The following is a 21,600-nucleotide window of genomic DNA, read 5'->3' as shown; positions in this document are numbered from 1 at the left end:
TTCTGCTCTGTAAGTAATGCAAACATAATTTTGTACATTTTTGTCTACAACTGTCTGTTTAGAGTGGATTTCTATAAGATAAATTATTGATTTCAAATTGTATAGCATTTGATACAGATACTTGATATGGATGATTAAATTGCCTTTTTAAAGCCTCAGCAACTTGAGAATGACCATTTATTTTATCATATCCTTGTGTGTATGTATATTGTGGCTTAAAAATTATTGCCAGTCTTAAGAGTGACATGATAATCTTGTTATAAATATCTTTGTAACAGTGGGTTTTAATTTTTGTTTCTTATGGATATATTTGGCAACTAGGAAAATAAACTTTCTCAATGTAAAATTCATATGGAGTTTAGGATGCAGCAAATACACATGCTCAATAGCAAGTGTTAAAATAAGTATTCAGTCGGGACCTAAAAGGAGTATAAGCATCATAGAATTAACTTCTAAGAAACAAAAGTAAATCTTGGAATTTGCTTAAAATCATAAATTATTACAACCTAAATATTATAATGTAAGAACAATAACTTCAGTCTGTTTCTCACTTATTCTTGTGGTTACTAGACTACATATTTGCAGATGTTCCCTTTCAACTAAGATGGATGAAGAAAGTCTTATTTTTGCCCAGCTGTAGCTTAGAGCTAGTGTAACACAGCTTTCCTAGAAGGATACTGCTGATGATGTTGCAATAAGTTATTAAACTTTCCTCTTTGATAACTAAAAGATGTATCTCTTCTTCAATTTCAGTACTTAAAGAGTAGATGAGTAGTTACGATACAGTTTTATAAAAACAGTCCCACAAACTAAAGCATTCCGATATTTTCAATTTGTTCTTCACGGCATCCATCACCTGAGAAAAATCTGTCCTTAAACCTTGAGTTTAAATTGTGACAGTGGAGCATTGTGCTAGGTTTTCCAGGTAACAAAATTATCTGTGAATAAGCTTATATCACATGCACAATAATTTAGCATTTTTCCTGGAGTAGAACGATAGGATCTTTACAGCACGTACCATGTAAAAAATACTTGTACTCTTAGCATGTATGTTTGGTTTGAGCATCTTTCTGCAGTTAAATACTTGTAGTTTTTAATATGCTTCTTTAATATGTGATAGCTGCTATCATGTTTGGTTTGAATATCCTGATAAAGTAGTGCTAAGATCTCATATATGTCGTACAGTTTGTCCTTGGCTGAAGAAGATGAAGGTGGCCTGCTCTATTCCTACTTGGAGCTAGTTATTCTCTAAATTATGTTTTGCTTCCTTTACTTTCTGTACAAACAATTAAACAGAACATCATATGCTTAAAATTTCTAATTACTCGTGGTTTTCATTGTGTTTGATCCTTTGTTAACAGCAGTTGCGTAGCATTTGTTAAAAATAGTTTTTTCACCCTAAAAACATTTTTCCAATCTGATCCACTGTATTTGCTGCAGAAACATACAGACAAGTAAAGCAAAAACAGTTCCGTTCATTAGTTTACCATACTATCCTAGTTAGAAGATTGCTGTACAAATGTCTCACCTACAAGGTGCAGAAGTAACATTCTAATTATATCACTTACCATTCTGTGCACTGCAGATAATAATTCATGAAGAAGTTTTTCAGAAAAATGTTTTCTAAAAAAATTTTTGCTTGGGATTTACAGTGTTTGCAGATTGTACATACCTTTTGAGTTCAACCACTGAAGATGTAATCTAAGAATTATTTCAATCAGATTTGTGTTTTAAGTTTTTAATTACATTGACACGAATCTATAAGGGATTGTCTTCCTAATACATTCTTGTAAAATCTTGTTTTGAAGTTAGGGCAGAATAAAATTAGTTTGGGGTATGTAATTTTTCTTTAATCCGTTATTTATATCCTTCAAATATCTCATTATGTCTAGACTAAACATTTTATTATGCATGTTTATGTTTTGTAGTTTTTCCTTCCTTTAACATTTTGGCATTCTGTTTTTAATTCAACCTCAATGTGAAGAGTTCCCAAACAAATTTTTTCTTGAAAACCTCATGTCCTAAATGGAATGGAATATTGTTCTTAAAGGATATTTTATTTACTGTTATGTGTATTAATACACTAATTTTATAGAGATTATAATCTAACCTTTGTTCTGTCTGGTATTTAGATTTGCATAAATACTAACTCAAAAGGGATATTTTTTCAAAGACTTGTTTGTCCAGTGCACTCTTTCTTTATATATTAACCGTCAGTCTTTTTACCTATTTATCTCACTGAGTTATAAATAATCTTACATATATAGCTAATGGCTTTCAAGATCATAAGATTTTTTTTACTTAAAGTTACATTTGAAACGTTTATCTTCATTTGTAAATGAAGGTGTAAATAAATCAAGTTATGTGTCCCTCCCTTCCCCCTTATCTGATACCAGTATTGTTCTGTCAATGAGATGGCAGCAGGCAGTACCACCACTTGATCATTGATTATCAACACAGTTCTAAGAAGTCAGAAATTATGTTAGAGTCGCTGTTTTGGTGATTTGGCCTTCCTGAGACTGAAGCCAAGCAGCAGGTGGCTGAAAACCAGGCAAATCTCAGTGTTTCCTTTACGTGACCTTTGATGTTTGTGGTTTCTTAACTACTAGTGTTTTACCTTTCAACATTGTCCTTTTAATGGAATTTCTTTAAAAAATGATAGAGGAGTGTGTTTGGTTCAGCATAGTATAATCTAGTTTAAAATGAACAACTTGTAAAACTTTACACTAACAATTTGATTTTTATTCATATATATATGCTGTTGATAAAGAGTGGACATTTTACATCTTTTTATCATTTAATTTTTTATAAATAGAAAACATGATTTTAAAATTGTTTGTTTTTTACTTATCACTTTGTTTCACACATTTTTTAATTGTCTGAAATATGTTATTACTTGACTGCTAGCCAGACCCTCATTTGGCTGCTGAAGAAGAAGCTAAAAGATTGGAAGAACTACAAAAACAAGCAGTGCAACAGAGAATGCAACAGAGTGAAAAGGCACACATGCGGGGTTTCCAAGCAATGAAAAAGATCCATTTGGCTCAAGTAAGAATTGAATTCTGGCTGTGACAACTGCTGATATTGCCAGCAGCACTGTAGAACTGATTAGTGAAGGGGCTCAAAGTACAGAGGTATGAGGAATGTGAAAACAGTCTGATTCATGTCATTTCAAGGTTCCCAGCTTGCTTTTTCCTCCTGTTTCAAATTCAGATTCTCACTTATAGTATATTGCTGTTCTAAAATTTTTACTAATGATGAATTTATTAAAAGAATATTTTTATCAGTCCAAAAATAGCCTGAGAATAAATCAGTCCCTTTTCTGATTTAATTATTTGAATTTCAATTATGCTATGCACATTTTTGGATTTGATTCATTAAATATTGAGCAAAGCACCTGTTATCTTTTCAGAGTATTGACTGGAAGGTAGACTTGTGATACTTGCTATCAAAGAGCTTTGAAAAAGTGGCTGTCACAGCTGTAAAATATGTATAGTGAAAACTGGCTATGGTTTTAGCTTCACTTCTGTCATGCTGATTGTTTAGTGAGTGTTTATTCTTGAAATATAGCATATAAATGATTTATCGCTTTAGAACTTTTATTTTCTGACTAATTAGACTAATGCATTTGGATGTTTTAAACATTAAGGGATGTTTTAAACACTCATCTAAAGGATGGGTTAAGTAAATCTGTGGGAATTAAGTGATCTAAGGTTCATTTGTACAGTTTGAACAAATTATGGCCTTCTCCCATAAATTTTTAGGTTTGATAAATTGGGAGTTAATTTTGACTAAAACAGCCGAATGTCTGAATTATTACCAGTAATTCTCCTCTGTAGAAACATGTGGAAAGCAATCATGAACTGAACACATTCTTCCATTTTAAATAAATCAGTCATATTTAGTGATTAAGAAAGTACACTTCCAGGTCTGTTATCCTGGATTTTCCTCCCTTTCTCATTGTTTAGCTGTTTGATCTCAGGCAAGTTACCTACTCTATCTGAGCTTTGTTTCAGCATTTGTTTTGTGAAGATCAAATGAGTTTACTAAAGCCCTTCGAATTGTGCCTGGAATTTCATAAGCTCACAGTAAATGTCAGTGGTGGTGGTGTTTTTATAAATAATTCAAGTAGAATAAAGCCACACATTGAATGAGCCAGAAATAGCATAGTTATTCAAAAACTCTGAAGTTAATTTAATGAGATGATTTAAATCTTAATATAAATGGAATAAATTCGTTCGTAATTTGATCTTTTTCAGGGCATGGCAAACTCATCTCCAAATAACAAATTATTTAAAGTTTTACATAAGAATAAGTAGTGTGTATCATCACTTGACAAACACTGTGTCATACAGGCTCTCCACCTTTTCATAGGCTTAGTGACTCTTACACAAGAATGGTCGTCAGAACCACTGAAGGATTTCCTTTTCCCCTGTCTGAACCTTTCTGCCCCATCGTGCAGTGGGAGCTGCTAGTATCTGATAGAACAAGTATTTGGCCTCTCCAACTTTGCCTTTTTCCTTAACCAGTCTTGCTCCCCATACCCTGTCTGTAACGAACAGTGTGCTCTCTCGGACGCCCTGTGCCTGCATCTGCATACCTCTGTGCTGCACTTGTTTTTCCTTCTGGCACTCTTCCTCCTCCTTCACCACTGTTCTCTGGCTAAATCCTCGCCCCAAACGGTGAGAGGTCTTCCCTTATCTCCCCTCCTATCACCAAATTTGGTACCACCAAATTTACTTTCTTAATCACCACCAAATTTGGTACCACCAAAATTCAGTTAGTTAGCCTCACTGGTATTATCCTTAAACTTGCACATTAGCCGCATTTTTTAAGTTTAAAGAGATACATACTTATAAACCATGAAGATTTATGAGTGTGAAGTAACAAGAAATACCATCTGGTAACAAGAAATACCATCTGGTAAGCTGCAGTCAGTCTGGGTCTTGGTGCTTACTTGAGACTGGCTGCACAGAGAACTGGAACAAAGTACATTACAGGAGCCCTGGCAACTTACATAGAATGTAGTTTCATAACTATGCTGAGAAGGGAGATCTGTACCTGGCAGATATTTTTGAAGTGTTGTGGCCTAACCATCTAGCATGGTATCTGGCATTCACAAGATATTTTTTTTGAATGAGTACATTAATTGTCTTTTTGCAGTAGAATAGATTGTGGAGGAGGGGACGGAACTCCAGTCCTTGTTCTTCGTGAGTTCTCCACTTTTCCCTCACTCTTAATGTTTCTAGCCCAAGTTTGTGACTCAACTGTTGTTAATTCTCTTTGTTCTTGAAGAATCAAGAGAAACTAATGAAAGAACTTAAACAGCTACAACAAGAGGACCTGGCACGCAGGAGACAGACTGTAGCACGAATGCCACCACAGCTCCTTGCACCTCTCTACAGACGGAGTGAAATGAAAGAAGATTGGCAGAGAGAGCTGGAATTTGCCTTTGAAGACATGTACAATGCAGACAGGAGTAAGATATTTTCAGTAAACTTTCAGCAGTTCTTTTAACTGTTTTGGTGGGAAAATACATTTGTATTGTTGAAGCAGTTTGTATTTGTAAATGAGTTCTTAGTTTGAAAAAGGCCCTCATATTTTAACTTAGAAACTATCATGGCCTTTAAAATTCTGTGTTGAAGTTCTTTTTAGTCATTTTGGAATGGAAACAGGTCTCTATATTTCTTTATTTGAGAGGTGAAAGGAAACCTGATTTTGCACCTTGAACCAGAGCCTTTGCCCACGGTGACTGATCAGATCCAAGATAAAGAACTGGACGTTTCAATGGAACAAGAAAATTTAGAGGAAACTGAAAACATACCAGTGACAGAAGCCAAAATGATATGTTCTAGTGAAGCACACGGTAAAAACTTCTGAGCTGAATTTTATAGTATTTCATAGAAAAATGCTAATCATTCACTAATAGCAAAGTCTGGTATAATTAACAAACAGTGACTAATATTAATGATAGGAATGAGAGAATGAAAGGAAGAAACAAAGTTTTCAGATTTCTATCAATTAAAGATCTTCATATACAAAGGAAAGTTTTTTCATTCATAGGTACATATGGTCTGAAGATTTTTATAGTTTATTTAAGTTAGGTGTTAAATTCTGAATTCATTTGGAAGGTCAGCATTTTGTAGACTTTAATCAAATCACCAAAGAGATCCTACTGCGTCAGTTACTGCTAGGCACTTCACGTGTGATGACGACCAGCACAAACTTAGATCTCTCTCTGAACTTCATTTTTATCTACACCATTCTAAACTTTTTCACCTCCTGCTGCCTATTGAGACCTTGTCTTCCTGTCTTCCTCATGTCATTGAATGATACTATAGTCTGCAGTTATCCAAGCCAGACCAGTGAGAGTTACTGCCCTCTCTTCTACTCCACATCTCCTTAGAGACCAAGTTCTCTTTATTTTGACCTCTTTTTCCCTCCATGCCTGCTAGTATTGCCATTGTTCAAAACTGCTCAGGTTTTCTCACCATCTTCATCCTACACTGTGGAGAGACCGCCCTTGGGGTTCCACCTTTATGTGGGTCTCTTGCAAGATCCCTTGGAGGAGGCTTAGGCTCTATCTGTCTCTTAGACCCACACTGCTGTGGTTTGGCATGAACTTCAGAAGATGAGTTCAGGACTCACTTGCATCCCACCATTCCCAACTGAAGTTTATTTCTGGCCTTTGCAAATCTTCTGTTTTCTTGCCAGATGAGCAAGGCCTTTAAGAAGAGATTTTTATTATTTCATCTAGCTTTTTAATTTTTTTAATTGGGAATATCATTTAGATCTCTCTTTTGTCAGAATTATCTAAGAGCTCCTGCTGACCCCTTTCAGATTGCTGGCTTGTTGTTGCCAGCTCTTGATTTTTCGAAAGAACTTGGAAATCCCACTGATTTAAAAATCCTTATATTTAAATATTGGCAACTAATTTATTTCTTAAAAGTGAGTGAGTATAGACTAATGATGAGTGAAAGAAGCCAGGCAGAAAATAATACCTAAATATGATTACATATTTGTAAGAAGTTGGAGGAAAAGAAAAAACAGGCAAAACTAATCTGGTCTCAAGGTTAGAGTAATGACTGCCTTCAAGGGTAATTTGACTGGGGGGGCCATGAAGGAGACTTCTGGGTGCTGGAAATGGTCCACAGAATGATCTGGATGGTGTTACATAGGTGTATGGACACTTAGGTCTTGTGTACTTTTTTGTTTGTAAGTTATAATTCAGGTAGAAAGATTTTTTAAAAAGTGGGTTAGACAAAACTACATCCTGCCACTTTTCAACCTCTGCAGATTTCTGAAATTTTATTCCTTAAGCCAGAGAACTATATATTTGCAACACAGTTTTGTCCCCTTAGAGAACTACTAGTGTACTGTACTGAGTTTTGATGTCATACCGTCAGCCAACATGGAAGGATGTTTAAGTAAACAAGAATTTTTTTTAACTGAAGTTGGGGGTGGAAGTGGATGAGGGGGTGGGGTGGGGGGTTGAGGTGGAGGGGGGGTCTCTTTATGAAGACAGGTGGGAGAAATTTTCTTCAACTAGTACCAGGAATAATTAGGGAGGACTTGATTTGCTTTTAAGGTAATAACTTGTATATGTTTTTCTCTGTGGCCTATTAGAAGTACAGAGCCTTATTTGGGATCCTTGTCTAGCATAGGGTATTAGAATGTTACAGCACATATTTCAAATGCTAATCTTATCCACAAATTAAGAGAGATGCATTCTGCCTTCATTTAGCAAGCAGCATAAACATCTTCCTGATAAATTTTTAAGCATGAAATTTGTGTTGCATACATAATGGAAAACAATTGAATTTTGGTGCCTTTATTTAAGTTGAAAAAAATTATTCCTGGTTACAAAATTATGATTGAGGTTGAACAGTGTTGTATATGTTGTTAAATTATAAATGTTGAGGAAAATAAAGTTGTGTTTTGTTTTCACTAGTAGTTAAGTGTGGTAACTAAGTATAAAGATAGAATATCTGGTATGTAATAGGTACTGAATAAATTTTTTTTTTCTTTTAGTCCCTTTGGCAATGAAGACCCACCAGGTCCCTTCAAAAATTCTTTTTAAAAAATTATTAAACAAAATCCGAAGCCAAAAATCTCTCTGGACAATTAAATCCACATCTGAGGATGAAAGTGAAATGATTACAACTATTAGTGAAACTGAGAGTAAAACACAAACAGTTGAATCAGGAGCAACTGCTAGTGAAGATAGAACATTATCGTCTGAGCAGGAACAAGGTGGTTCTCTTCAATAGTTTCATTTTATAGCACATAAACTCTTTCTAAATTGTTTAAAAAAATGTGCTCATTTCTATGAGGATACTTGCTGATCTGTTTGGAAGGATCTGAGCATCCCCACATTCTTTACCTGCCTGATCCCTCCTTACTTTCAGATATCTGCTTAAATGTCATTTCCTAAAAGAAATGTCATCTGAGCTCCTAGTCTAATTCAGATACCCCTGTAATATTCTATTGCATAACCCTTTATTTTTCTTATGTAGTACTTATCACAGAATCAAAGAATAGAGGTTGAAAGGAAGGAGACATCTTAAAGCCTGTAATGCTGCCACTTAAAGGCGATACACATTAAAATCCTTGGTGAATCTCCTTCCCAAACACTTTCAGCGTAGTAGTAGTATTCATACAAATATTAATTCCACTGCAATTGATGAACCAAAATTAATCATTCCTTGTTGAGACATTTAAGCTGTTTCTCATTTTTCTTGTTATTTCTTGTGTTACATTGAGCTTCCTTTTAGCAAAACTATAATCTCCCAGTTTCAGAAAATCTCTTTGCCCACATCTTTAATTATTTCCTTAGGAACAAACCTTGAAAAAATTCCTTGAAAGAGATTGAATATTAAGAGCTTTTGAGTGTATTGTATTGTGTGCTTATTTTACATTATCACCAGAGATTTGGTTTCTTCATTAGTTTTAAAGAATTTTTTTTTTGGTAGATAAATAGGCTATTAAATATATTTCCAGAAGTTACAGAGATCAAGCCAACAGCATCTACTTGAAATATATACTGACAAATGGAATGGTGATGATATAACTACTCTTTGATTTAGAGTTTTTCTTGAGTTTTATCTTCTGGATATTTTTTAAAGATGTGATTAGATTTGTAGGGAAATGTTTTTCTACCAGGCTTCTGATAGAAGTGACTTTTAGTCCATAGTTAGATTTTTTATTTTATCCTAAGCACTGAACAGGACACCTGGAAAAAATTTCTTCATTGACCTCTTAACATCACTCTTTCTTGGTTTTCCCACCTCACTGGCTCCTGTCATAGTTTCCTCTGCTGCTCATCCTCATCTCCACAACCACTGGTCCCTAGGGCTTGTTTCTGGAATGTTTTCTCTTTGTAGCCATTCCCCCTGGTTGACCTCTACTGGCATGACTACATTATCATCTATATACTGATGACTTTCAGTTGTGGATTTATAGGCTTGATCTCTCCTTTGAACTCCACTCATTTATTTAAACACCCATCATAAATCTAATCACATATTCAGCTTTTCCAAAACTGAATTCTTGATAGCCCCTCCCACCTTCCACCTGCTTTTCAGACGATCCAATAAGTGGCAATAAAATTACCTTGTTCAAGCCAAAAAGCTTGTCATTTCCCTCTTTTATCGAAATTGAAACCCATCAGCAAATCCTGTTGATCCTACTCTCAAAATATGTCCAAAGTCTAACCATTTCTCACCACCTACCATCCTAGTTTAAGTGAAGTTCATTTCTAATGTAGATTCTTGTCGTAGCTTCCTTACTGGTCTCTGTTTTCAGTGTTTGCCCCTCTCTGCTATAATCAATTCCTGGAGTCATCATATTAAAATGCACATCAGCCCGTGCTGTTCCTCCAGGGGAAGCCCTCCAACAGCTACCCATTTTTGTAACCACCAGCATGCTTACAGTGGCATCAGATTGCCGGCGTGCAGGCACACACCCCACTTCTCTCAACACCCCACCTCTCTCGTCCTCCATGTGTCTGACTTCATTTTCTGCCATACTTCCCTCCCCACCACTGCACTGTAGGCACTGGCTTTCTGGGTGACCCTCAGACACAGCAAACATGACTTACATGGTCTCTGCACTTCCTGGTCTTTTTTGCTGGGATGCTCTTGGATATTTCTATGGCTTACTCTCCCTTTCTTTAAATATTTGCTCAAATACTACATTCTCAGTAAGGCCTTCTCTGACCACTCTACACAAAACAGCAAGCTTCTGCCCTTCCGCCTCATACATATCCTTCACTCCTTATCCCCTTTACTCTGCTTTTTCTCCATACCTCTTAACAACATCTGGACCATAAGTTTACTTTTCTGCTTATTTGCTTCTTGTCCTGACACCTGCCCCTCTCCACCTTGCCTGTTCTCCAGTCACAGAATGTGATGTCTGTGAGGGTAAGAACTTGGTTTTGTTCGTTGCTATATCCCCAGAGCCTAGACCAGTGCTCTGTTAGTTGCTGAATTAATCAAATACTTTAAAGCAAAAGGGGCAAGTTTAGAAGTCAGACATATAATATTTCAAGCCATGGACATGGAATAACTCTTTTAGAAGAAAGAATTCAGTGAGAAGAGGGCTTAAAAGGCCATCTGAAGGGCCTCCAGCATTTAGAAAATGGTTAGTGAAGGGGCAAACAGCAAAGGCACTAGAAAAGAATGGCCAAAGAAGTGGGAGAGAGAGTACTTGGTGTTGGGATTCAGTCAAAGGGGGCTCTTCGTTTCAGCCCATTCCAAGTTATTTTGAAAAAGGCCTTGGGATAGGCTTTCCCTAGCCTCATCGTGCCTCATTATCCCCCTTGTCTGACTACACCTGTATTCATTGATCTTTTTCCAGTTCCTTGAATGAACTGAGCGTTTTATCCCCACAGGGCCTATGAGGATACCTGCTGATCTGTTTGGAAAGATCTGAGCATCCCCACATTCTTTACCTGCCCAATCCCTTCTTACCTTTCAGATGCCTGCTTAAATGTCATTTCCTAAAAGAAATCTCAGCTCCTAGTCTGATTCAGATCCCCCTGTAATATTCTATTGCATGACCCTTTATTTTTCTTATGTAATACTTATCACAGTTTCTAATTTTGTTTTCTAGGATGATTATGTAATGCTTATGACCCCACTCACCCTATAAAACCTCCTAAAGGCCTTCTCTTATGTATCATGGCATCCCCAACATACAGCACTTTAAATAGGTACTGGGTGAATAAATGAGTGAATGAATGAATGAAAATGCTTGATGGGGAGTTTCTAGCTACTAATAAGATCAAAGGAAATTGCTTAACTTCTCTGCTCTGATGTCATGAGTAATCAAAATCCTAGTATCTAAATATGTCAAAGATAAGTTAGCTTCTCTTTTTAAACTTTGGTACCTTGCTTATTCATACTCCTTTTGTGCTTTTCCATTGTGTTTGAAACTGTCAGCATACCTTTTTAATCAGTTCTTCATTTTTTCTTCTGGCTCACAATTTTATTTTTTTAATCAGGCTTGAGTTTAATGGATAAAATGTGTGGTCATCTGGAAGGTGATTAGATGTTAATAAGAAGACATGTAGACCAAGAATGAATTCTTTTCATGAATGAATTCTTTTCATGAATGCAGATTTTTGTTATTTTGTTCAGATTTAAGCTTGACAATGGTAACATTATAATGTATCTCTTACAGTTGTTGAAAGTGATATGCTAACAACAGTTGACTCTGGCCCGCTTACTAGTGAACCACATTCATGTGATGCAGACTCTGAAAAGAAACAAGGTATTTCTTTCTGTCACATCCTCAAATTAAACTTGACTCTTCACATCTTTTTCTTTAAAAAATTACATTTAATAAGTGAACAAAGGGCATGGTAGTGGTGTCAATTCTAAATTACTGAAACTAATTTTTTGTTTTGGGGACTCTTTTAGAAATAAATGAGACTCAGTCTCTCACAACTGTAGCTCAAAGTTCAGTTTTACTTCATCCTCAAGAAGCAGCAGCCAGAATTAGAATGGCAGCAAGGCAGAGACAGGTAATTTGATATTTTTATTTTTAAAGTTTTCTTTCTTCTCCTAGGTACTATAATTTTGTTTGAACAATGAAATTTGCTGTAATATCTGGCTACTTTTGATGTTTTCTTCAACCTTACCTTATGTGTTTAACTGGTAGAAAGTACTTAATCCCTGCTTGTACTACTCATTTGGCCCCTACTGCATTTTGCTTTGTATTTTAAACTTTTGTATATATCTTCCCTATACAGTTTTTTAAAGCAGAGACTGGCTTTTTATAAAGTTCAGTTTATCTTTCATAATTGCTGATGCAATGATGTATACATATGGTAAGTGCACAGCAAATATTTGTGAGTAAGTGAGTCCCTATCATAAAATTAGACACTCAGCTGGGCTTTGTAAACCCAAAAGTTTTTTTAGAAAAAGTATTTCAGAAGAAAAATTTTAAATTCAACCTTCCTAACTAAATTTTGGACTCATTTACTTCGATAAAAATTTTTTAAATACGAAAGTACCTTGAAAGAGGCTAATTGTTACTGCATCAATTTATAGTCATAGTTTTTAAAAAGATAAAGTTGGGAGAAAGAGAATTTTATCTTCTATGATAATAGAATTATCATATAGTTCCATAACCATGTCCAGTACGGTAGCCACTAGCTACATGGGATGTTGAGTACTGGAAATACAACTACTGCAACTAAGGAACTGAATCATAAATCTTATTGAAGTTGAGTTAATTTTTTTTTTTTGTCAAATTACTGTGACTTAAAAGTGTAAATCATTTTTTATTATTAATGAGCTTTATACTCGTAATTTTTTAAGTTAGCTCTTAAACAAGAAATAGTTGCACATGGAAAAATGCAAACAGTATATCCTTCCAGAAAAGGCTGCTTGGATTCAAACACAGATGTACCTATTTGCATTTTTTCCCAAAATGCTACATACTGTATACATTGTTCTGCCAAGTTGAGTTAATTTTTAATCGTCACATGTAGCTAGTGACTGTCCATAGTGCAGTTCTGGAGGTGCTGTGGGAATGTAAACAGTCTATAAACACAGTAACGGAAAGTAAGGAAGACGGGAACTCAGCTGTGGCCATAGCCGCCTGATGGGGAATAGGTAAAGTATCAAATTGAGACATTTTTTATTTTGAGAAAAATCATTCCTCACTATCTCTAGAAGCGTTAATAAAACTTCACATTTCTTTTTCTACTTAATGAGTAAATATTCACATTATATATGTTTCAGGGACTGTAATAAGTGCTGGGTTTAATAGGCAACCAGACAGACTAATAATCCTTGTCCTCATGAAACTCAGAGTTTCTCTGACGTATGTTCTTATTGGGTCTGTGGGCGGGGGGGGTATGATGTTAATGTCATCCTTCTGCAATTTTTCTTCCCATCTGTTGTACACCCAACAGAAAAGACACAATGTTGCTCATTGTATTATTATTTGGCTTCTAGATAACTGCACCCCTTTATGGGTATGCCTAAGGAATCCAAGTGTTTTGGGAGGGCTTGGTATTTAATTCCCTTAGTCATATTCTTCCAGAGAACAGTTTAAAATTAAAGATGTGAACACAAAATTTGGCTATAGCATCATTTGCTGCTTCTCTGGAGGTGGATCTTCAGAGGCGATCAGAGTTTCCCTATGCTCCCAGAAAATAGAAATAGTTAATGTGTTTATTTTTCCTTGCCTTCTACCTCTTTTTTACTTCTCTTCCTTTCTCTTCATCTGCCATTCCCTTTCTCCTTCTTGGTAGTGGCAATAACAGAGATAAAGCATCATTTTTTTCTCAGATAATTGGTACTGCTGGTAATGACCTATTTCTTTTTAATGTGATGCATATAAATTTTTCTTTTGTATGAGTTTGTTAATAGATCAGTATTATTTCTATTAATTAGATAATGGAAATAGAAGAGCAGAAGCAAAAGCAGTTGGAATTACTTGAACAAATTGAACAACAGAAGTTAAGATTAGAAACTGATTGCTTCAGGGCTCAGCTGGAAGAAGAAAAAAAGAAAGAAACTCGGCAGACTGGGGTAGGACTCAGGAAATCCCACCCCCACGTAGATTGTAGGGGATAAGAAAATATGAACACTCTCAGCACTCAGAAAAGTAAAATGCATTTCTAAATTTTATTTGGTATTATTTTTTGTTTTTTCTTAATATATATTCTTATACAAAGCTAATGGCTTTCATTTTTCAGTGTCTGGAGGGTGCCAGTTTATATGACCATGATTAGTATGTAATATGTATGTTACATACTAACTCTTGAACTGGCACTAGAGGAGAATGGTGTATTATTTCATTTCTTAATAATGGAATTCGTAGTCTTTTTTGGTAAAAATAAAGTTACTTGGACATTTACAGTAGAACTTCTATTTATATAAATACTTTAGTACTTGTTTCTAGATTTTACCTTTGGTTTAGTAGCTTTATCTCTCATTAGGTTGGCACTGCTCCAGCGTCATGCACTGCAAGTTCTGATAAAGATGATCATAGGAAGATGATTCGTGACTATCAACATCAGCTTTTGCAGCAAAACAGGTATTAACTGGGGTACAGTTTATATATGACAGTGTCTGACTACATCTTCAGGACTTTTTGTCTGTTTTATATGAAGGTCTGTCTGATTAGGATTCCCTCAGGACTATTACATACAGATTTCTCAAGGGCAGTGTGAACACTGTCCTTTTCCATCATGATGATATGGCCAACTATAGATTTTTATTCCATTAAGTTTAATGTGCAGACAGTTGAGAATATGGGGCATTTTTTTTTTTATCAAAAAAGAATAATGTTTGTTTTCTGTTTGTTGATAGATTTCACAGACAGTCTGTTGAAACAGCCAGGAAACAATTACTTGATTATCAGACTATTTTAAAAGGAAAGTACTCATCCATGTCAGCTACATCATTGATACCTGATTCGGTTTTACCAATACCAACACAGAAATCTGAAAGACCCCCTGTTAGACTGGAACATTGGGATCAAGGTCAGAGACCCAAGCTGAATCCTAACAAATACCAACCTCTACAACCCATACAGATTTCCAAATTAGAACAAGATTATTTTCAGGTTCTGAAACAAAATCACTTTCCACAAAGACAGGTAGAAACAACAAAAGCATTAATCACTTCAGATGTTTTAGCCAAGCAATCTTTGGAATCACAAGAACAGCTAAAGCAATTCTCACAGACTAAAACACAACAGAGAGACTATAAATTGTTCCCTAAAGATTCTCATACACTTTCAGGAGCTTTGTCACATGACAGACCACTAATATTACAGGATGCTAGAGGAATACCTGAAATATTTAAGGCAGCAACTTCTCAAACTTTAGGCTCCCAGCAGATGTTCTCAGAGAACAGAGAAAGCATATCTTCTAAGCAAACTGAACTTTCTTCACTTCTGCCACTGGCAGCTGAGCGTTCTTTTAATTCTCTGCCTGCTAAAGTTGAGTCTGGAAAAATACAGGAACCCTTTTCAGCCTTGAGCAAAAGTACAGTTTCTGTAATCAGCCGAATTCAGGATAAGTCTCTGCCTCCCTCGGAGACTGTCACAGTCCAGCAGAGTAATGTGAAGGCTCTCCAAGAGCAGTTAGACCTGCAGAAGGAGGTTCTTCGGTCAAGACAGGAAGCTCAGGAACAGTTGCTTTTGTGTGAACAGAAAAAATCGGAAGGGCAAACAGGCCTGTCTCTCTTCCTTCCATCGGTACTGCTGGATTCATTTGCTCTACTTCCTCATGCAAAAAGTGAATCAGGGAGACTCCAGGACTCTTCTCCAACCACAAATGATTCTGCAGTTTCCTCAGGCCATCCTGGGGTCCCACAACTTCAGGATAGGCTTTTGAGTTTTTCACAGTGTATCTTAGCACAGCAGGGTAATTTAAAGTTGCTCCAAGAACAGTTAAATATTCAGAGGGACAACCTTCAGGCTAGGAGGGAAGCCCAGGAGGTATTGTATGTGCGTAAACAAAGTGAATTGGATGGAGGAGTATTGTCTGAACAGACTGATCCTCCTCCTCTCCCATCGCAGGTGGCTAAGCATACATTTACTTCACTATCTTCTGCTGGTACTCAATCTGGAGAAATCCAGGAGCAGTATTTATCTAAGAGTGAGACAGGATTTCTCTCAAGCCAATCTGAAATCCCCAAATCTCACACTGGACCTTCGAGTTTCCTACAGCAACTCCTACCTTTACATGAAAGTTTGAAGTTGCTCCAAGAACAGCTGACTGCACAGAGGGATGCCCTTCAGGCTAGGCACAAAGCCCAGGCAGAATTACTTTCACACAGACAAAGGGATTTGGAGTACAGCAAGTCTGGGCAGATGAGTTCTTCATTCCCACCAGTGGTTGCTCAGTGTGCAGTTGCTTTACAAGCTTCTGCTAAAACCGAGCCTGGAAGAATTCAGAACATTTGTTTTTCTGAGAGGGATCATATTCCTTCAAGGCATTCTGTGAGCCCAACATTACAGTATGCGTCTCTCAGTTTGCCACCGCATAGCCTGCCACAGCAAGAAAAGTTGGTACTCCCAGAACAGTCACACATAAAGAGGGTAATGCTGGATACTGAACAAGCAACTGAGGAATTTGTACACAAACCAAGTGAGTTAGGAAAAAGAATTTCTGAACAAACTGGTGTCTCTTTATCCCTGTCCCAGGTAGCTGAATCTGAAAGATTCCAGGAATTTATGTCAGTCAAGAGTGACAGTACAGTTCCCTTAAGCCATTTTAAGATCCCAGAATTTCAACAAACATTACTGAGATTTTCACAACATACACAACCTCAAGATAATTTGGAGAAACACCAAGAACGGCTAGACACAGAGGAGGAGACCCTTCCTTTTAGCAAGAAAACCCAAGGAGGTATGTCTTCTGAACAAACTGGCCTCTCCTCCTTCATACCTCAGTTAGGAAAGCTTTCACTTACTTCATTGTCTTTTGCTGAATCTAGTACAGCCCCGGAACCTCTTTCAACAGAGAGCAATAGTAAAATTCCTGCAAGTCATTTGCAGATTCCACAATTGCAGGATAGGCTTTTGAGGATATCACAGCTTATCCAGCCTCAACAAGATAATTTGAAAGTACTTCAAGAACAGTTAGCTACACAGAGGGAAGCTATCGTTCAATGTAGACGGGACGCTCAGGAGGAATTACATAAACAGAAGGAGTGGAGGGAAAGAGTATCTCCTGAGCAGGTTGGTACCTCTTCCTTCTTACCCCTAGTTGTACAGCATTCATTTGCTTCATTACCTACTAGTGAATCTGGAAGAATCCAAGAACCTTGTTCAGCTAAGAGTGATAATACAGCCTTGTCGGGTCATTCTGAAATACCAAGATTGTCCAATAGGCTTTTAGGTTTATCACAGCCTATTTTACCTCAACAAGATCTGACTGCACTTCAACAAGAACACTTGAATGCCCGGGCAGATTCCCTTCCCTGTCACGAGAAGACCCAGAAAGAATTGGTTTTGCCAAGGCTACATAAATTGGAGGAACAGTTACCTTCTGAGCATTTTGTCCAACTTTGCCATAGTGACTTGAAAGCACTGCAGCAGCAGTTAGACACGCAGAGGAAAGCCATGGGCTTGAGACAGGAAGCCCAGGAGGAAGTGCTTCTGCAGAAGCTAAGTAAGTTGGAGAAAAGGGTATCATCTGAGCAGGTAAGCTCCTCTTCACCCTTATCCCAGGTACCACTGCCTGTTGCTGACTCTGAAAGAATCCCAAAGGCTTTTCCAACCGGAAGTAATGGTACTGTTCCCTCAAGTCATCCTGAGGTCCCCAGATCACAGGATGGGTGTTTGTGTTCATCACAGCCTGTTCTGCCTCAGCGAGACCATTTGACAACACAACTGGCCATCCAGAGAGAAGCGGTACATTCTGCCGAAAAAGCCCAGGAAGAATTGCTTTTGGACAAACACAGTGAGTTGATTGAAAGTAAATCAGATCATGCTGTTTCCTTTTTGTCTTTCCTACCCAAAGAAACAGAACGTGCATTTATTCCACTATCTTTTGCTGAAGTTAAATCTGCAAACACATGTGAATTATATTCATCCAAGAATGAACACACAGGTCCCTCAAGTGATTCAGCTATCCCAAGATTTCAAGGTACACTTTTGAATTTTTCACAACCTGTCTTAGCTCAGCAAGATAATGTGGGGCTTCAAAAGCAGTTGGATCTACAAAAAGAGGTCCTGCGTTATAGCCAGAAAGTCCAAGAAAAATTGCTTGTGCAGAGACAAACAGAATTACAGCAACACATCCGGAAACATCAAGAGACTATGAAGGACTTCTTTAAAGGCAGTCAGGTGTGTATTAAACTTGAGTATCTAAGAACTAACCAGTGAACATAACTCAAACTAAATATGTGTTTTAATCCTAGGCCTAAGTCAGTTCTTAGTTACTGAGAATAAGTGATTTGACCTTAACTGTACTTTAATTTTCTACTTCAAACAATATGAAGATTAAAACATAAAAATGGATCCACCTCACATAGTGTTCATGAAGTTAATAGTTATCTGAAGCTCAGCTAAATTCAGCCAGTAATTGTATACAACCAAATGCAAACACCACTGAAAATGTAGATTGTCACTTGAAGTTTTGTTACAATGGGTTTTGAGCTCACCGTAAGATTACATTGTAAAATAACTAGTTAGCAGAATTTCTCTTGAGCAAATAGCTGACCCTGTTGCTTTCTGTATAGCACTTTGTTGACATTTGCACATAAGTCAAAGTCAGTATCATCTTTTTCTTTAGGTGACAGTTAACACCTGCTGTAAAACTGGCTTGAATTTAGGCTGATGGGCAGTTGGACCTGCTGCTTGTTCCTAAATTGTTAGGACTCTGGCACCGTCGCCCAGATGCTCCTAGTTTCTCTAAGGGAGACAAGTATATTCTCCTAAATATGAATGTGTCCATTTTATTTTAAAAAGCCACTTTGTAAATTTATAAGGTAGCCTAACTGAAATTTTACAAATCTTTTGATGTTCAGGAGAAGCTTGGTTGACTTCATAAGAATTTGATATCTGGGGATTTACTAGTCATTTTAAGGAAAATTAAAGGGGAAAGAAAAGCAGAGGGGATACTTAAGTGCAATCTCTTATTGAAAGATACTGTAGAGGCTAATGTTTAGGTCCATTGTTGTGAATGGAAATACCACCCTTTCAATATTAAAAGCATTTCTCATTGTATCTGTGAATAAATTTGTAATTGTGTGACTGATGGAACTGTTTATTTAGTTGAGGTTCTAATTTAAGAAGGGAGATATAAATCTAATGAATTCGTTAACATGATCCCTCATCCTGTGTCATCGTCCACCCTCATCTATCCACTTTTTCAGACAAATAAGCCCACAGTTGAAAATGATTTCACCCAGAAGCACAGAGAGTGGCCTCCTCATTTACAACACCTAGTGAGAGATGATCAGGAAAACATCAGCCCTGCAGGTCGGAGCAACTCTGATGGTGATCCGCTGCTTTCAGGAGATAGTAGTGCCAAGCACAGTGGTGAGATGATTGCATTTTATTGTGATTATCTTACAGATCATTCTCTGCTTCAACCTCCTGCACCTTACTGGGTGAAAAAAAGTGGTTTGGTAGCAGGTTTGTGCTGTGCCTAACTTTATTATTGACTTGATTAGGGGAGCATCTGGACAAAGAACTGGGCAGGAGATCCTCAAAGCCACCTGTGGCGAAAGTTAAATGTGGATTGGACTTGAACCAGCATGAGCTTAGTGCTATACAAGAGGTGGAATCACCAGCAAGTGGCAAAATTTCTTTACTAGGTAAACAGATGGTTGATGAAATATGACTTTTAATAGTTTGCCAATTTCCTACATTTTTTTCAGGATGCCCATTTTTTTGTTGTTTTAGAAATTTAGGCTGTGGGTACTCATGAAAGGAAAACAATGGTTTACGTAAAAGTATTTGTAATTTGGACTTAAAGAGGTGTTGCATTAGATAACTAGTTTCTTGCATATGGAGAAAACAAATTTACAATAGAACATTCCTCGATGTCTCATGTTCTGACACTCCTTCCTTCCCTGCGCTTCCTTTGAGGTCTGCCTTCTAAACCTATTTCTTTAGGATATTACTCATTTTTTCTCTTTGCCCTTGCTGCTTTTCTACTTCAGCACCTTCACTGCTCCTTTCCTTTGTCTTTTATAGGATAATTATGCTTAAAATCCTGGCTTTAGCAGTTACAGTACATACATTTCTTCTTTGAACTTCTACCTAGTTACAATAATCTAGAAAAATTACTCCCTGCAATCCTTAGATTTCAGACTCACCAGATAATTTTCTTGATTATTTTTATCAAAGTAAATCCTTTTTTTTTAAGGAGGAAAATTAGCTTTGTCAATAGACTGGTTTTCATATAAGTATAATGTTAATATTGACTGTTGTAATCTTAAACCATGAAATTATGTACGTTTGTTCTGGCTGGAAGGAAGGCAGAGATGGAAACTAACTCTTAAGAATTAGTCCCCTTCTGCTTTCTTATTATGTCTATGAAAGTTATAGAGTAATGAACTTATTACTGGGCTTTGGGAGCTTTTCTCCAATTTCCGACTCTTGCAAACCACAGCTGTTCATGAATTGATTAGTGTTTTCCCTGATTAAGGATGAACTTTGGGAAATTCTCACCATTAATTCCTATAACAATGTTAGAGATCGTAAAAATGTCATCTTGTCTAAAAGGGAAAGCTTTATATTCCCTCACCTCTACCTCCTTGTCCTTCAGAAGCCTTTTGTTAGTTAAAAGTACCCAGATGTAGGTCTCAACACTGCCCTTGTCTGTACACCTGACACCTAGTAAATCGCCAGTTCTCAGTTCTCTTTGGTCTGTTCTGGAATCTTCTACCTGCTTCTCTTCCCACCACTACTCAATTTAGGCTATCATTTCTTTCTTGAATGGCTGCTACAACTCCGATGTCTCCCTGTTCCCAGTCTAGCTATAGCTAATTCATTTTCCCATGGTATATTCAGAGTGATCTTTTGTGTTTCCCTGTTTAGAACTCGAATGGTTTCCCTTTGATTCAAGGAGTAAATGTCAATGAAGTCTAAGCCCCCTAGCTTCATGTGCCAGGCCCTTCTCACTGCAGGGTTTGGTTAAGTGCCACTTCTCTGGTAAACTTTTTGTGAACTATCAGGGATCCCTCTCGTGCTCCTGGAAAACTTTCATCCTAGCCTGTATCACACTTCTTTGGAGAATACTTTTAATCAAAATATTACAGGCAAGTAGTTAAAAAGGACAAATAGCGCTCAATCTTTGTAATCTGAAATGACATTTCTTTCTTCCACTACCCACCCCTAATGCCTTAATTTAATCACCAGAAGCAGTCACTTTTCATGTTTTTCTGATGTTTCTTCTTGTATTTACCTCTATAGTTAGCAGTGGATTTTAGCAAAATTAAGCAAAAGTATCATCATGCTGTTGTATATGTATTTTTTCACTGCTGAGACAATTAGTATGCTACGCATTATATATCCTTCTTTTAAAACTTTTTTTTTACATTAAATACCTCTAATGTAATTTGAGATCACACCATTTTCTCTGTGGAACACCTTTTAGTTGGAAGTTGGATGACCTAT

The 21,600-nt window shown here is 36.8% G+C and overlaps 1 protein-coding gene across 14 annotated transcripts in view; it reads left to right on the top strand.

Moving 5' to 3' along the window:
* The window catches only part of CEP295 (centrosomal protein 295), a 47,748-nt gene that overhangs the window by 15,827 nt on the left and 10,321 nt on the right, over positions 1–21,600 (top strand). For 11 of the 14 annotated variants that reach the window (XR_012122486.1, XR_012122488.1, XR_012122487.1 and 8 more), the window contains 11 exons: positions 2,908–3,048; positions 5,296–5,479; positions 5,699–5,866; positions 8,032–8,253; positions 11,683–11,772; positions 11,922–12,025; positions 13,908–14,045; positions 14,456–14,553; positions 14,829–18,318; positions 19,350–19,515; positions 19,650–19,793. Coding sequence is in view for 11 of the 14 variants with exons in the window: in XM_073215846.1 (XP_073071947.1) it covers positions 2,908–3,048; positions 5,296–5,479; positions 5,699–5,866; positions 8,032–8,253; positions 11,683–11,772; positions 11,922–12,025; positions 13,908–14,045; positions 14,456–14,553; positions 14,829–18,318; positions 19,350–19,515; positions 19,650–19,793 (4,945 nt within the window). In the remaining 3 variants the exon portion in view is untranslated. The remainder of the gene's footprint in view (positions 1–2,907; positions 3,049–5,295; positions 5,480–5,698; positions 5,867–8,031; positions 8,254–11,682; positions 11,773–11,921; positions 12,026–13,907; positions 14,046–14,455; positions 14,554–14,828; positions 18,319–19,349; positions 19,516–19,649; positions 19,794–21,600) is intronic. The other 3 variants (XM_073215853.1, XM_073215856.1, XM_073215854.1) reach the window with 3 other exon arrangements.

The sequence above is a fragment of the Manis javanica genome, chromosome 11 (assembly GCF_040802235.1).
Source record: "Manis javanica isolate MJ-LG chromosome 11, MJ_LKY, whole genome shotgun sequence".
Lineage (NCBI taxonomy): Eukaryota > Metazoa > Chordata > Mammalia > Pholidota > Manidae > Manis > Manis javanica.
This window is presented reverse-complemented; position numbering and strand designations above follow the sequence as displayed.